Raw genomic sequence first — 17,471 nt, 5'->3', positions numbered from 1 at the left:
TAATATTTGATCTATATTTATTCTCTTTAGTAGAACGAAGGAAGACAAAAAAATTAAAGAATAAAAATAATAATATTGATAATAATAAACTCACTTGATTTCATTGTCAGTTTTTAACGGTAACAATTTTTAATAGTCGAGATCCTAGAGTATAACTTTAATTATTTTCTTTCAATAAGATTTCCTCCCACTATTGAAGGCTCCCCATTGAAGGATAAGATTTTCTCCCACCATTGAAGAATAAGACTAAATCCTTGGAAAAATAGGATAAAATAATAAAATATGAGTCGTGTTAAATATTATCTTTAAAATTTTATTTTACAATCTCCCAAAATTAAATAGATTCTTTTCAAATTTTAATTTTCAGGATTAGAATAATAAGAATTTATCTACAATTTATAATTCAACAAAAAGCATAAATAAGAGAAGAAATAAAGTAAAAAATAGAAGTCACTTTCTTTGCGAAGATGCAAGCTATTTATATAAAAAAAAAATAACCGTCGTAAACTGTTATAAAAATTTTGACATAATATAATAAAATCATAACGATTAGATTTAATATTAAATTTAAATATCAAAACTAAAAAAATCTTATAAATAAAATTTTCAACAAACATAATAATTCTTTACTTTTCTTGAGAAATATTTGTAAACCCAAAAGAAAAGTTACTGTTAGATTCTATTACTCAATAAAGCAAGAGATGCCTCGAATGGAGTTTATACCAATTTCAACCTTTGATAATTAAGAAAAATATCAACATGGTTTTATCTTTTCTGGCAAAAAAAAAAAAAAAGAAAAAGAAAAAGAAAAAAACACGTTTTCAGGCATGGTTATGGTCTATGTGCCATAGATGAAGTGCAGAGGTCTAAAAGTAGAAGTTAGTGTATAAAGGAAGACAAGGATTCAGAGACAGAATAATCTAAGAGTTTGATGCATGGCAAATAAGTTCTCTGTTACACGACAGTCAGATGAACAGAAACTTGCAATTGTACTAAATAGAACTATGATAATGGAACAGGTGATCCTTAGTGGTCTGAGGAACTGATATTCTGAGTGTTTTGAAAACTGTAATTGCAGATTGCAGAAGCAAAATCTCAATCTGAGAATCAAACGCCATTAAGTAGACATACCCAGTTGTCAAAAAGAGCAACAGTAACTGCACCTTTCATTACTCTTGCTCACCACATAATAAACTAAGATTTCAAACAGTTAGCCATTTTTCCTTTTATGAGGTAGAATTAGAACCATAAAAATAGCTAGTTTTTGGATACCTGTTGTTTGAACTCTTTTTTTAGCGTGAGACTTAAAGATGAACCTATCAGGTGAATTATTATGCTTTTAATTATAGGCCAAGCACTTAGGCTTAAACTCAATTTTGTTACTGTCTCTCTCTGTTTTTTTTTTTTTTTTTTTTTTTATACAATTTATAATATTTGCTAGAGGGGACACGATCACACCAATGCTACCCTTATAATCAACACTGATGTAAATTCTTAGTAGATAGAAGATCACATCATCCAGCTAAAACTGAACACTTAGGTAGAATACCTAGGATCACATCATCTAGACTAAATTGAGTTTGAGAGGAAATTTGGAGGGCATCCAAATTGGGCCTACGTTTGACCTTAAATAAAATAACATTTAAAGTCAAAAAAACGGCACTTCGGATTTGGAATTTTAAAAAAATCCAAAATTTAGAATATTTTTTTAATTAAGACCAATATAACTGCTGCTTAAACTGTCAGTGCCCCTTCCAAATAGTATCTTGTTTCGGACATGACTTGTATTAATAAATACCTATTCTTTCTACAGAATTAACTACTTAATCTCATCATCAATAAATACCTATTCTTTCTACAGAATTAACTCTTAATCTCATCATCATCTTCTCTTATTTTGATGCTTCATCAAGAGAATGCATCAGCTTGTGCATGACCGTGGGATTGGCGTTGTATGACACAAAAGATGCCCCGTTAAATATAAAGTTATTCTTGTAGTCCTTACTAGTAAATTGAAATTTTAAATTGCTAAATTTCTGATATAGTATTAGAGCCTTTTGCCCTTTTCAATGAAAAGATTTAAAGTTTAACTTATTTTTTCCATAAAAAAAGCCGAAAATAAGCTCTAAAAGGCATTTTATTCGAGAAAAATGGATTAGAATATTCCCCTATTTGCATGAAAAGTTTCTTGTGTCACTTATATAAGATACATACGTGTACCTAAGCACATTTTGTTTTAATAAGGCCTAAATTGTTGAAAGGAACTCACGGTGATTTATGATTTGATTTCCAAGTATTGCTATGAGTCATATACGATAGTCTTTATATTTTCAAAAACTTATTAAAAGATCCATGACTTTTACCTTCATTAACAATTTAGGCCTTCTAGGCAAGTATAATAAAATGACTATTAAAACATGGATATAATATGAGAGATGGTCTAATGCAATGTGCATTTAGATGAAATAGCAATGTCCATTACATATATTCCCAGGGTGGGCATGTTGATATTAGCAGATATTAAGCTGTGTAATGACTACTTCCTATGCTTGAATAGCGATCCCAATGCCAAGCCAACGCCATCAAGCAACATACTCTTTAATATCTTATAAGCAAACACTTGTGGAGTAGTTAGTTTCATTTCAGCATCCTAACCAGAGGGAATGATCCGACCCATGAGATGAAGAAACTTAGAGTATCTGAAATCTTTCTCATCACACTTGCATTTTCTCCAGCTTCCTTGGGCATAACATTAAGCCTTTCAGCAACTTCTATTCTGGCCTTAAGAGCCTTGTTCTCACTTTTAAGCTGGCATACATATATTCATGTATGACACTTCATGTATGAAAATACACGCATGCACGCCTATAACATTTGATCTATTTAACAATAAATTCTGGCATGAAGTCAAATTTCTACGAAGCAACATGAACGAAAGAATGACCTCTCCTGGAACTTGTACCAGACTGCTCAAATATATTAATTAATTCTATTTGTGAAACAGTTGGTGAAAGCATCGATCAGGAACACTTATGGAGAGTGGAGACAGAATAACTGTCAACAGGCATTTTGCAGAAGCTCAAAATATATCAGATTATATGTCCTAGTTTTATCCATCTACTTAATTGTACATCTTAATTAGAAGACATGGTATTGACAGCCGCAATCATGAAAGAGTTGAATAGTAATCACAACTAGAAATCATTATCAATTTAAATTGGGCATATGGAATCTTCTTGTACATTGCTTACCTCCTCAATTGTAAACACAAGCTCTTCTACAGCCTGCTGTAATGATGAAATTGTTTGTAGAGTAACATCTTCATAGGCTGATTCCAAATCCTCAACTGAATTAGGATCAAATAATATTCCCTCCAGTATGAATAACTCCTCAAGTAACTCCACATCTTCAACATCCAATTTCTCCCTTAACTGCATAAACTGAATCTACTTAAATAAATTATATAGTTTGAACAGTAAAGTGACAACTTAGAGTCTTACCCTATTTAGAATTCTGTCACATGATTCATCTTTACTTGGAGCAACTTCACCCTGCTTTTTGGCAAGTTTATCTTGGCTGCGATGAACAGTAGGTGATGCCTTTATATGTTTTGCCCTGCCACAATGTCAAATTACAAACATGAAATGCAGATGTCATGAAGTGCCCAAAAAAAGGTTTAAAATCCAGTACCCTTTCATTTAAAAGAATCAGCACAGCTTCTTTCTGATAAGGATAACAGGATGGCAGCTGTCTCACAACAGAGGATTGAGTAGATTACAGCAGCAGAAGATTGAGCAAGAATCAAGCAGAAGATTACGCACAAATCACGGACGGTAAATCACGTATGTAAAGCTGTAGCTATTATGGAAGGCCAATTACATGCCTAAACTCAAGGAATACCGTTAGAACATTATCATCATCATCATGTATAGTGTATAAATATACGACCATGTATGTTATCTTTTTCAATCAATGAATTCCATCAATTCATACATTTCTGTAAAGTTCTTCATGGTATCAGAGCTTTGAAAAACTAGCAAATTTAAAGTATCCCACAACAAAAAGGAAGAAGGTTTATGGAGGAACCAAAGCTTACGTTGCAATCGTTCCATGAGTGCGCCAGTTTGGTATCTATCAAATTGGGCACCAACAACTATTTGATGTGGAGATCACAAATTCTTCACCTATCTCGCAGTCTCGGAGTGCTTCACCATTTGGAGAAAAATGGTGATAAACCCGAAAAACAACCGGAGAATGGAAAGACAAATCCAGACTATATAAGCTGGCTCACAAACGATGGTCTAATCATCTCATGGCTCCTTGGCACAATCAAGGAGGAAGTCCAGCCATCTGTCACAGAAGATTCCACTGTGTATGATGTGTGGAGCTCCTTAGAAGAACAACTACTGCCAATCACAGTTGAGAAGGAAGGACTCTTAAAGAATATGCTGATGACAATCAAGAAAGGATCAAAATCCTTAGACTCTTTTCTGAAAGAGTTTAAGTCAATCTGTGACAACCTTGCAGCTATCAAGAAACCAGTCGATGACCTTGACAAAGTGTTCCAACTGGCACGAGGATTGGGATCAAAATATGAGAATTTTCGCCTCGCCATGGTAACTAAACCTCCATATGCCACATTTAATCAATTTGTACTTGCTCTACAGGGATATGAACAGACACTCAACACTCAAAAGGAAGAAGAAAAAGATCATGTTGAATATAATCAAGCCTTTGTTAGTCAACGTGGACGAGGAAGAGCGAATAGAGGAAATCGTGGGGGTTTTAGCTCAAGAGGAAGAGGGTTCACCCCGGCTGGTCGCTACAATGCAAACTCAAACAATTTCATGAAAGAAAAAGGTGCAAATGGCAAACAACAAGAAAAAGGTGACAAACCTACTTGTCAAATTTGTGGTAAAATGAATCATACTGCTCTTGAGTGTTGGTACAGGTTTGATTACTCTTATCAAACTGAAAATCTGCCACAAGCACTAGCAACACTCACCACAAATGACTATGATTCATCCCAGTATATGGACTCAACAGCAACCTCTCACATGACTAACAATCCAGGTACACTATCTCATATAAAACCATACAAAGGTAATGATGTTGTGTATGTTGGAAATGGAAATAAACTAGATATTACACATACTGGAGATAAATCTATTGGAAGTCTGAATTTAAAAAGGGTACTCGTAGTGCCAAAATTGAAAAAGATAACATACATGGTCGTATATTTATACACTATACATGATGATGATGATAATGTTCTAACGGTATTCCTTGAGTTTAGACATGTAATTGGCCTTCCATAATAGCTACAGCTTTACATACGTGATTTACCGTCCGTGATTTGTGTGTAATCTTCTGCTTGATTCTTGCTCAATCTTCTGCTGCTGTAATCTACTCAATCCTCTGTTGTGAGACAGCTGCCATCCTGTTCACTTTCTACTTTAGACAGCGAAAAGAAAATAGAAGACATCTAATGAGCTCAATCCTATCTCTATTTTACCTTTTGATCACTTCTAATTACCTTTCTTATTTGGTAAAAAAAGGCAGATTCGGATTTGCCTACCTTGCACCAAAGCGAAGGGTGGATAGAGTTTCTGCTGCATTTGAAGGGCTTGGTGAGCAACAACACAGTAATGCAGTCCTCGAGTTCCCTCCCTATAAGATAAGAACCTGCAGCTTGTCATACAAATTGTTCTACAGAAAACAGTATTGTGAATTGTAGGGGCGAAAACTAACAAGAGCATCTTGTAGAATCCGAGTAAGCTTGGAATCACGATAGGGGATGTGACTTGCTTTGGTTGACGGACCACACGTCAAAGCATTAATTACATTTCCCAACGCTGATAAAGATTTGTTGATGGTCTTGGCTTCTTCAAGAACTTTCCCTTCAGCTCCAGTTTTCTCTACCTTCTCGGAGCCTGCCAAGTCCACAAGAATTACTTTTCCAGTTTTTACCCTGCTAACAGAACCAAAATTTGAATATTATTTCATTGAAACATTAGGGGCAGGCACAAAAACAGATAACTACCTCTTATCAGGCAGTTCTAGCTGAACCGTGAATATGTAGATACAATGACTTCTACTGCTGGCCATATTCATTTCTATCCATGTTAAGTTTGCAAAAGTAATTCTAAAAGACTCAAGTGAAAGTTGGTAACTATAATCACCAAGAAAGGTAGGGGCATAGTGGACGGTATAGTTGCATTAGCTCTTTTTACGCAGATGAAAACAAAGAAAACAAAAGTTGATGTTAAGGAAAAAAAAGAAAGAGGAATACGAGTCTCTCCAACTGCTCTGTTAGCTATCCCACCCTGCAATGTCAAGCCTACATTAGAAGCTGGGCTATTGATTGAAAATGAAAAGAAAGCTCTCTGGAAATTTTCATCTTACAGACAAGCTTTGTAAGGCTTCTGCTGGGTCTGAAATAAAAATCTGGAACAGGGAAGAGAAATCACACTGAGTGAGTAAACCTTTAATAAGCAAGTCACAGATGCATATGTTCCAATATGACAAAAAGCTACAGTTTACTGTCAAGAAATGCTATTTCTCAGAATATATGACGAGTTCACAATACGAATTTCAAAACAAGAGTAGCGTATTGCCGTTGGTAAAAAAAACCAAAAGCACTCTTTAGTTGCCTACGGCTTAATGTTAAGTCTTGACCTGAGAGTAGCCACTCAGCTTGTCAAGCAAGGAAATGTAAGTGGATAAAGACATCGCAAAATTAAAATGTCCATTTCAACTATTAAAATAATAGAAAAAGGAAAGGCCGCACGTTCAAAACTTTTTCCTAGATCAGTGTCAAATCTAAGCATTGCATGTGGTACAAGAACTATACTCACCTCCGTTACTCCAGATAACATTATTCCTTGCACTTTACTTTCCTTTATCAATATGTTGTCCTTTGTTAAATCAAGAAGATCCCTATAAAACAGAGAGCAGTAACACGCAGTAGTGAGAATGCAAGCATTAGAATATCACAGCAGATTTAGTAAAAGATCACTAAAACAACCATGTGGGGGTGAACAATCAAAGATGTGTACAATGGAATCATAATCTTGAATACGGATACAGGGCATGCACACCTGATTTTCTCCATGTAGATTTCTACCTAAAGGCAGAAAAAAGTTTACAGATATTCGTGAGTGACAATTGTAGGCACGCTAACGAGGGGTCCAATGTAGAGGAAATCTGTCTCATACCATTGACAACTTGATTGTATACTTGTCTGATTCGTCAGCAGATTTGACACACTCAAAGAGATCATCTACTACTCTTGGAAGTAATCCTTTCTGCAGGTCATCACTTTCTAGGATGCTAGGCCCCTAATTAATTTGTTCAAATTTTCACCATGATGAGAACTTTAAGCTGTATTGGTTTTTTTTTTCTTTCTGGAATATATTTATCGGATTTTCATGTTACCTCTATGCTGTATGTTTTCCCAGCTCCAGTCTTTTAATATATGTACCATTAAAAAAGAAATACAGTGTGAGACAAATAAACAAAATTCCACATAGAAATATGTCAATCTTTGCATGTGCAGTATGATCTTACACCAGAATTTGGCATATAACGGATTTATTAGACATACGAGATTTATTTTCAGGACATATAAATGGAAATTCTGCCCAATCAACTAAATCTGACCTGTCCGTAAGTGATGATTGTCCCATTAATTGCATTAACAGCACCTGCTTGATTTACGTTAAAACATTGCATAAGAACAGTAATTCACGAACTCAGGTGATTTAAGTAAGACAGCTTCAAAATTTTAGTTATGAATCCAGTTAATAAAGATACTGAAACATAAAGAATAAGCTAAGATCCAAAATTCTGGGCCCTTCACTGATCCTGTATACGCTCGAGCTAAAAACAGAACCTTCACATCATAGTAGGAAAAAAATGTAAACGGATTCCATAATATACCTCGAACAATTGGGAGAGCCAGAAATTCATAGACATCGGCTTGCACAGTTTCCTCATAAAACACTCTATCAAAACTAAAGACAAGCTCTTCTTCCTTCTCATCCTGCAAACATCAAAGAAATCAGTATCACTGCAACAATCGATCAATAAACTCTGCATGCAGATCAATAGATTATTGGATAGAAAGTAATGCGGTAAAAAAGACCTTGAAAATGAAAGTTTCAGTGTCCATATTGCGAATGCAAACACTATCGCCATGAACTCTTTTCTCTTTTGAGCTCAAAGGTCTGAAGCGACTACACACCGTAATATTTGTCATCGGTTTGTTGCGCCCAAAACCTCGATAGTCGGACGATTCTGTTCAAACATCGTCATAAAATTAATAAAAAACAAAACGAGGAGTCGCAATCACTAATTAATTCAAATGGAGAAAATAACATCTAGATGTTAAGTTCTGATAGACGTTTGATTCTGTACTTAACAACTAACGAAGAAATACAGAATTTATTCTCGTATTTCAAATTCCTCATAAGCCATAATCATATACGCTATGATGATCTATAAGCTTACGGAACTCTGTTTGTTTGTAGAGAAAATGAAGGAAAATGAAGCAAGACCAGATTTCAGATGCAGAAAGTCTTTCAGAGATTATAATCTCGTCTCTGCTATCCTGGAAATTAGGTCCAGGTGAGCAGAGAATAAAAAACTTTTACAATTTGTAGAATTTGAACTGTCTTACAATTTCTGAGTAACCAAACGGAAAAGGAGAGAAACGAAACTCGCAGTTCTTGTGAATCTTCGATTGGCGGGAAAGAACAAAAGGCGTGAAAATGAAGTCCGTCGGTTGAGCTTTACAAAATCAAAATTAATTGCTTTATATATTTTTCTATTTGCTCTTTTTATTGAACGTTACTGACACTCATCAATAGAAGCGGATACTCAATGCTTCACAGGGTTAATTGTTTTTTATTCTCAATTAAAGAAATTATGATTATGATTTTATCTTTTAAAAATTAATTAAATTCTTTCATTTAAATGTATAAAAAATTTAATAAATAAATAGATAAAATGGTTTGTATCAAGACTTCTTTGAGTCTCGGTCCAAAACTCAGTCGGGGTGTGCTTTGACAATTATGAGCTTTAGCCCAATGATTGTAGCATGAATCCCATAGATCCGATCACATTCTATGGTTTTCTTTCTGCTCAACTCAAGGTTGATGGGCTTGGGCCTTGATAGACTGTGTCAGTGGATTTTTTCTACCTTCTCCTATCCATGTGTAGTGTTTGCTTTTGTTTCTAAAAGCTTTAGACATGAACTTTACGTTATAAAATAATAATGAATAGTCGCAAAATCATCATCTGTGCTGTTATTTCTTGATTTCATTCTAATATATAATTTTATAATCTTTGCATCTCTTTTTGTATTTTTTTTCTTTTTGGATGCTTTAAGCTTATCCCTAATGTCAGTGGTGCTTGAGTTATTAAATGATTTCAGTGTTCCTCTCTTTTTTTTTTTACAAAGCAATTTTCTATTGGTAAACAGTACAAATGTCTGTGATAAAAAGAGAGATAAAATTGAATTGGAATCTTTAAAGCCTATTTTTCACTAGAAAACAAATAGGTAAAAACAGATATGAAGGCATAGAGGGGCCTACAGTTTTACAACTTAGAATCTTCTAAAAATCCTCTAAAGTATATTTTTATGCATATACATGGAGGCTTAATTAATTACACTTGCACTCTCTCTTATGAAATGTGAAATAATATAATAATAATAATAAATAATAAATTACACCATCCACAATTATATAGCCCCACATGTAAAGCTGCACAGTAAGAAACATCCTCCCTTGTTTATTTTCCATTCACTCACTTGAGACATGATTGCCAAGACATGGCCTTTTCTGCAGTCCTATATTCTCTTTTTTTAATTACATTATTGCTTATTAAAAAAAACTTAAAATAATAAATTGATTTCTTAATTAAATTAAAATAAGTAAATTACTTCCTCTCTATTAGCAAAAGAAAAACTCTTAATTTCTTAGAAAGTCTTGAAAAAATATCAATCAAACAGAAATAATTTTTATATTTTTTGAAAACTTCAAATTTCCAAACTCAGTATCTCCAACCAAACAAGGCATTATAAGCAACTCAAGTACTAAACCCATTATTAATTATACTCATTTTTACTGTATGACCATGTGAATCTATCTTTGTCTTCATCTTCATGTTAAAGTTGGACTCTGCAAGCTCAAACTACTAACCTTCAAAGTTTGCTGCTCAACTAATTTCTTTTATATTTTATCAAAATGAAAAGAGAATGAATTGAACTTAGCATTACAAACTGGAAAAGTTCAAAATTTACTCAATGGTCTAATGTAAGCATTAGCCAAACATAAGACATAATAATTGTTAATTGTCTGTTTTAACCATTCTCAATCATGAAAATGTTACATTATTCTCTTTTTATTCTGTTTTCTTAAAGGTGATCAATCGCCACCAGCCCATCAACTTTTTGCCTTGGGATTCTACCATTAACTTTTTACGTCTTCATGGCCCTATAATGCATCTTCAATGCACAAATGATTTTGATTTGATGCCACAGATCACCGTCCACTCCATTTCTAGCTAGCTACAAATATTTATAAAAAAAAAATAATATTTTTTTTTAACCATTGTCTGGTTTCCTTTGCTCTTCTGATTCAGAATATCGATACATATCTTTCAACCATGTTAAAAGGATGCAATGATTCTGAGAAAGCTTAGCTCTTCTAAAAGCTGTAAACGTATATATATTTATATTAGCAGCTTTCTCTGGTACTTCACCTTCATGAAGCTTTTGACAGATTTGCTTGAAGCTTTTTCTCAGATGAAAATCTCCATTATCAGAGTGTGCATGCTTCTTACTCATTAAACAATCATAATATAAAGACTTTGCCTTTGAATTCTAGTACTCCAAACCACACAAATCTATACATCTTCCAGTGATGTGTCATAAACTGAAATAACAAGACAGGTACTCAATTGAATTGCTAAACCAACTGTGTATAATTAATACTAAATGAAAATGAATTTTTTTAAATAATCTTATAATTAAATTAAGGAAATAAAATCGGATATAGGGGAACATATGATCCACAGAATTGACAGATTTGAAAGGCTCAATTGGCATAAAGTTTCATATGCATGGCCCATTTGAGAATATACCCCATTATAAATTGCTGATATATATTCCAAGATTATTATAACTTAAAATAAATAAAAATTATTGTTGGAAAAACATGAAAGAAGGTTTGAATTGACCAAGCATCTCATACACAAAATGCTTATTATCTCTATTAATTAACCCAGGAAAAAAAAAAGCAGAAGGAGATCTCCAGATTAGAGCAGTAGCAGAACAAGTTAATTAACACTAAGATGAGACATTAATTGCAGTGAGCCTTTCAAAGGCCAGCAGCTAAAAATCAAGAAATTAAAGGCAAAGCTAAAAAAGAAAGATAACCAAATTACAAAAAGAAAAATAAATTTTTATCAATTCATCATAGAACATTCCTCTTGAATCCTACCTAGCATCTCATACACTGCTGTGGCAATCTCATCCACTGAACTCAGCTTACAATCATCTTCTATCTGCATGCAAATTACACAGTAAAGAAAATGCTTTGAATTTTTAATTCTTTGGTTCTTTTTTTTCCATTCTTTTAGTAAATAAAAATCAATGAACAAACCTTGACACTCAGAGAATAAAGCACGATTTGGTGAATTGTTGTGACGTTAAGGTGAAGGATCGTCAGACGCATAGCATGCAACCCAGAAACAACCTTCAGTAGCTGCTTTGGTCTTCTTTTCGATCTTATTTTGAGATTTGCATGACTCTCCACCATGGTTACTTCTATATCAACTACACTAGTAGACTGAGTCGTACTCATTGTTTCATTCACTGCTGCCACCGAGTTTTCGCACCGAGTTGAACTCGTCGAGTACTGTGGGAATGTAAAGAATTCAGAGAAAGGCAGTGAAGAAGCTTCAACCCCATCAGATTTTTCCTTTGTTTCTTTCTGGGCAGCAAGCGATTGCAAACGTTGCTCCAGTTCCTTCACGAAATTAATGGCTCCTCCAATGATTGATGCTTGGTCACCCTAGTACGATAATCCCAGTAGAATCAGTGATCACTTAAAAAGAAAAAGAAGAGAACTCTGTAAAATATAAAAGTAGAAGAAAGAGAAAGTGAGAGATACCCTTTGAACGTAAGACTCAGGCATTAAAGATCGAAGAATGGAGAGGTACTCATTCATTTGCTTTCTTCGATTGCGCTCCACAGCAATGTGAGTCATTCTCTGATTCTCGATCTCTTCTTTGTTTTTTCTACTCCGGGATCGGCGTCTCTTGGCTCGAGCAGGCATGGTTGATGAGGAGTGAGCCAGTAAGTTATGATCAGGGAACAATTCAGTAGCAGCTGGAGTACAAGTTGTTAGTCCATTGTTGACATTGTTAGCATCTGGAGATGGGTTAATTTGAAGCATTTCGGTGAAATGAGGAAACACTGAAGGTGGTGGAGAAGAGTTCCAATCCCCATGAAGGAAACTTTCTGGTTGGTTCTCGAGAAAATTATCAAAAGAGCAGGCTTTGTCATCTTCCTTTTCCAGCAGGCTATGGTCATAGCTCCAATTCCCTCCTAACAAGTTGTAGATTTCTTTGCTACTATGACCAAACAGGTCTTGTTGATAGACCACAGCCTCTAGTGCCATCCCTTTCTTTCTGTTTTTCTCTGGTAAGAAAAAAAAAATATTTAAACTTTTGTTGTTTAAATGCAACACATAGCGAATTTTACAGAAACCCCAAAAACAGAAGCGTTTGCTTTTTGGGTGTTGTATGGATGAAGAAACTCAGCTTTTAAAGACCTTATTACTCATCAAAATCTACAGGATATGTTGCACGTGAAATAGTATTGAATTTTAATTAAAATTTGGTAAATAAAAATAAAAAATAATAATAAAATTTACTGATTAAATTACATAAAAAAATTAATAAAATAAATTATCAATCATTAAATAATCAGTTATTTATTAATAAAATATTGTAATTATTTCTTTATTTCTAATATGTATATATATGAATTTAATTTCCTTTAATTCAATAGATAAATAAAATAGAGAATAAGGGCTGAAAATGATGTTTAAGAAATGGGAAAATAACTCAATCGAGACAAAATTTGATATGAACATCATTCATGTTTCCTATGATAAAGATATAAAAATACTTCTTTTCTTTTTTTTTCTTTTACTTTTTTTTTTCTATATTCAATTAATTCTTACTGAAATTGACATGACGGGTTGGAGCATATGTAATTAATCAGTGAATTGTATTTTAAATACTTGCTAGCTACTTTATCATTATTGATTTTTTCTCGCACAGATTTGAGTATGTATTAAATAAATATCTTTATCCACAATCTTGACTAAGAAAATGAATTGATTTCAAAGAAAAACAATGAAATCAGAATGTGTATATGTAGGGTTTTATTTTAATTAGTAAATAATTAATTAGAGCAATTATAAATTATAATTTTTAAAAAATAATTAAATTAAATGATATGATACTATATTCATCCAAAACATATGATAAATTGTTATCATCTAATGGAATATATGATAAAATTTTAATAAATCATGACACTCAGTAACACAAATTTCATTTATAAAAAAGGTATTCGATTTATCATAATAATCGATATTCGAAATAATAAAAAACTCGCTATTTTATAAATTTGTTAAATTTTTCGTAACATGATATTTAAAGTATTATTAAAAAATATTATACAATAAATTTCATTACGTCTATAATCATTTAATTTTTTATTTATTAGTCGATATTAATTAAACTTTTAAAAAATTTATTAATTAAATTTATATTTTTACATAATAAAAATAAAATATATACAGAATACAAAATTTACATTGATACGCTATCTTTTTAAATTTAAATAATTTATTTATTCTTTTTTCTTTTTAAATAGTAAATTTTTTTATTTTTTTATAAAAAAATAAATTATTTTTAACTCATTTTCAATCACGTCAGTGAAGAAATAAAAATAATTAAAATATATAATTCAACAGCAAATATCAAAATAAAATATATGATTGAACAGCAATTATCGAAATAAAATAGCATCATTATTACAAGTAGTTAAACTTTATTAAAGAAAATATTTTTTTAGTAGAATTAAATTAAAAAGTAAATAGTATTTATACAAAAATATATATAAATTTATTATAATTAATTAATTTAATATAAATTGTAAAGAAAGAATAAATTGTGGATGGCGAGTGAGAAATAGGAAGCTGGTACCTTTGAGAATTGTGAAAAAAAAAAAGTCAGGGAAAGCAGAGAATCCTGCAGTTTTCATCACACACAAAAAAAAGTTGTGTAGCTTTGCTTTGGTCGGTCAGAGACATGTACGTATGTATACCCGGAATCCCATATTCGGTCAGAGACGTGTACGTATGTATACCCGGAATCCCATATTCGGTCCGGGACATGTACGTATGTATACCCGGAATCCCATATTCGGTCAGAGACATGAACGTATGTATACCCGGAATCCCATATTATAAATAGAAAATTATTATTTAATTTTTAAAATATATAAAAATTTATTAATTAATTTCTTAATTTTAAAAGATATATTAAAATATTTTTAATATTTTAAAAATTTTATTAATTAATTTTTTTATTAATTTTAATAGTTAAATATTTTAAAAAATTTTAAAATTTTTCTCATATAAAAAAATTAATTAATAAATTTTTAAAAATTTAAAATATCAACAAATAATTTTTTTAAAATTATAAAAATTAAATAATAAAATATTTAACGATTAAAATTAATAGATAAATTAAATAGTAAATTTTTTAAAATATTATATATATTTTAATATATTTTTGAAATTAAAAAATTAATTAATAAATTTTTTCTTATTATAAAAATTAAATAATATTTTTTTAATTATAAAATCTACATTCCATTTTAAAATATTATTGGTTAATTTATTTTAATTATGATCAAATGATTTTAAAAATTAAAAAAATTAATATCAAAAGAATTAAAATATTAAATTGTGCAAATAGTCATAAGATTAATAGTTTTTTAAGAGTTAAATTTTATAAAAATATAATAACGAATTAATTAAATAATTTTAAAATAAAAATTAAATAATATTTTTTAAAAAAATTTAAGAATCTAGTAATAATTCACTTAACAAGTACAATATACTTTTACTTTTTTAATGAATTTAATTTTATAAAATATAATAATATTTTAATTAAACAATTTTAAAATAAAAATAAAGCAATAAATTTTCTAAAAATCTGATAATAATTCTCCCCTCAATTTAAATCCAACGTTACAAAGAAGTACACTAGGTTTTCTGCTCTTCCTTGTTTATTTGTTTCAAAATTAATTTTACAAATTATGTAAATATCTTAGTATAGTTTTCTTTTATAGAAAAAGATAGACTAATTAATTATTTTAAATTAAATGATAATTATATATTTTACTGAAATTAATTATTTAATTTTCTTTTTTAAAATATAAATTTAACTAAAAATATATATTTATACTTTTAAACTCTTCATCTACCTGTCAAAGAAAATTTTAATTAATTTATTCTAATATTAATTAAAGTGATTTAATGATATAAATAATTAAAATTATATGTAGTTATTGGTGCTGCACGTTTTGATATCCTCAGCAACGTGGCTTCAGTGATGTTCGGAGTTCTGGTTTGGTGCTGCAGTAGTCGCTGTTTTAATTTATTTCCATTTCAAATCCAACAGATCCAATTGATTATTATTTTTTTAATTTTATTTTTTTATTATTTATCTCATAATTTTTTTTAAAAAGGAGTCTAATTTTATAATTTATAGAATTGAATTTCTAAAGAATAAAGAGTAAATAATTATTTTACTAAAATACAATAACCGCGGAAGTCTGTTATCCATGTGATAATCGAGTATACCTAAAACGTTAGGTCGTAATCTCATAAAAATCTAATATGCAAGACTATTTTTTAGCACGCAGCTCAAGCCACTTTTAGATACGTCGAGCAGAATAGGATTCAAATTTAATAAAAAATCATTTGATTGTCATGATTTGATGGAACGACGGAAAACAAACTCTTTCGCATTTAGGACCATATTAATATGGATATTGAAAAAAATTAAATAATCGTATGAGAATAGAAAAAGAGACTATATCATTTGTATGATAATGATTGTACACTCCATATGATAATGACATATAGTACTATATCACGTAATAACGTAAACCATTCAAATTAAACTTACACATATCGTAACTCTACCATTCTAGATCTTAGATCATCACAAAAAATCAAAAGTTATTTACCCTAAATTAAAAACACTTCACATTTCATCAACTATAAAATCTTTTATAATAAATAGTTATTTTATTATTAGAAATTTTAAATGCCGAAATTTATAACTCTTTCAATTTTTTTTCCATCATATCTAAATATATATATAAAAAAAAGAATTTTCAAAAAATTAATAAATAATTAACAATTTTAATTATTAGAATTGTAGAGTGTGAGCTCTATAATGGTAATTCAGGACAATTTTAAATAAAAAATAAAATTTAATATTTTTCGCTCTCGTTTAGAAGTAAATTTGAGAATTTTTTTTTACTAATATTATATTTATATTATGTTTCCATCATAAAGAAACCAAACCAATTTAGAATAAGTCAAACCCAAAACTCAAAATGAGTGGATAGTCAACTCCTCTAATTTTTTAATTCAAATTAATTAATAAAAAAAATCATTGGAGTTTTTATTTGAAAAATAAAAAAAATATGACTCTAGTTTGAATGTATCAAATCTAATAAAATTAATAAAAAAAAACAATTAGATTAGCCCAACTGGCTCTACTTTGAACGTATCAAAATTATGTCCATTTAAAAGATTCGAAGATGATTGAGTCTTCTCATAATCTGATTATATAAAGAGTTCAAATCAATTTGGATTGACCCCATAATTATAACTTTTTTATTTTTATTTTAGTTTTGTTTTATTTTTGCAAAGTATATTAAAAAGCTATGGTCATCATAGTATTAATGAAGTCATCAATCATTAATTTAACATACTTAACCTTTAGTCTATTATTTGTTAGCTAATGATCTTATTTTTTAACTTTGTTCATCATTATTCGTCTACCTTTTGTAGAAGTAGATACACTTTCCAATTGAGAAAAAAAAACCGATAACTCAGCGACTAAAATTAAAATACATGGCTTATATAAAATTATGATTAATATGCTTACGAGAATGAATAGTATTAAATGAGTTTAGTATAAATGAAATGAGTAATGATTTTGAGTTTGGATTGTTTGATATATTTAAAATTAGAAAATCACAAAAAAGTTATGAAATCAATTAATATAAAGTGAAAGTTGTGTTTATAATGTAGATATCTATGCAAGGCACATCTATGAAAAACATAAAGTGAAAACTGTGT

At 30.4% G+C, this 17,471-nt stretch overlaps 2 protein-coding genes across 4 annotated transcripts; both read right to left on the bottom strand.

Moving 5' to 3' along the window:
• Positions 1-2,362: 2,362 nt before the first annotated feature.
• LOC110620656 (kinesin-like protein KIN-1) lies at positions 2,363-8,863 on the bottom strand. Of its 3 annotated transcripts, none has more exons than XM_021764463.2 (16): positions 8,681-8,862; positions 8,147-8,298; positions 7,942-8,044; positions 7,663-7,706; positions 7,438-7,467; positions 7,218-7,340; positions 7,059-7,126; positions 6,858-6,939; positions 6,406-6,447; positions 6,293-6,326; positions 6,044-6,116; positions 5,752-5,971; positions 5,579-5,670; positions 3,501-3,615; positions 3,252-3,431; positions 2,363-2,808 (listed from the first exon to the last, which is right to left on the bottom strand). In XM_021764463.2, the coding sequence occupies exons 2-16, from the start codon at positions 8,258-8,260 to the stop codon at positions 2,638-2,640; spliced, it is 1,491 nt and encodes a 496-aa protein (XP_021620155.1). In that variant the 5' UTR covers positions 8,261-8,298; positions 8,681-8,862; the 3' UTR covers positions 2,363-2,637. The 3 variants fall into 3 exon arrangements, with proteins under 3 accessions (XP_021620155.1, XP_043814825.1, XP_021620157.1); XM_021764465.2 differs by having other exon boundaries at positions 2,364-2,808; positions 7,101-7,126; positions 8,681-8,861; XM_043958890.1 differs by having other exon boundaries at positions 8,147-8,863.
• A 2,430-nt stretch (positions 8,864-11,293) lies between these two features.
• On the bottom strand, positions 11,294-12,818 carry LOC110620543 (transcription factor bHLH94). Its single transcript, XM_021764333.2, has 3 exons — positions 12,180-12,818; positions 11,670-12,080; positions 11,294-11,571 (listed from the first exon to the last, which is right to left on the bottom strand). The coding sequence occupies exons 1-3, from the start codon at positions 12,687-12,689 to the stop codon at positions 11,473-11,475; spliced, it is 1,020 nt and encodes a 339-aa protein (XP_021620025.1). The 5' UTR covers positions 12,690-12,818; the 3' UTR covers positions 11,294-11,472.
• Between the last annotated feature and the right edge of the window lie 4,653 nt (positions 12,819-17,471).

The sequence above is a fragment of the Manihot esculenta genome, chromosome 8, assembly GCF_001659605.2.
Source record: "Manihot esculenta cultivar AM560-2 chromosome 8, M.esculenta_v8, whole genome shotgun sequence".
Taxonomy (NCBI): Eukaryota; Viridiplantae; Streptophyta; class Magnoliopsida; order Malpighiales; family Euphorbiaceae; genus Manihot; species Manihot esculenta.
This window is presented reverse-complemented; position numbering and strand designations above follow the sequence as displayed.

Bases quoted from the DNA above. Each gene is read 5' to 3' on its own strand.
- LOC110620656 (XM_043958890.1), bottom strand. From the start codon at position 8,260: ATGACAAATATTACGGTGTGTAGTCGCTTCAGACCTTTGAGCTCAAAA. The intron at 5,972-6,043 runs GTAGTTATCTGT...TTCTGTTAGCAG, and splicing joins CTAGAACTGCCTGATAAGAG to GGTAAAAACTGGAAAAGTAA. The intron at 2,809-3,251 runs GTAAGCAATGTA...TATGTATGCCAG, and splicing joins TTGTGTTTACAATTGAGGAG to CTTAAAAGTGAGAACAAGGC.
- LOC110620543 (XM_021764333.2), bottom strand. From the start codon at position 12,689: ATGGCACTAGAGGCTGTGGTCTATCAACAAGACCTGTTTGGTCATAGT. The intron at 12,081-12,179 runs GTATCTCTCACT...TTATCGTACTAG, and splicing joins CTGAGTCTTACGTTCAAAGG to GGTGACCAAGCATCAATCAT. The intron at 11,572-11,669 runs GTTTGTTCATTG...ATTTGCATGCAG, and splicing joins TTTATTCTCTGAGTGTCAAG to ATAGAAGATGATTGTAAGCT.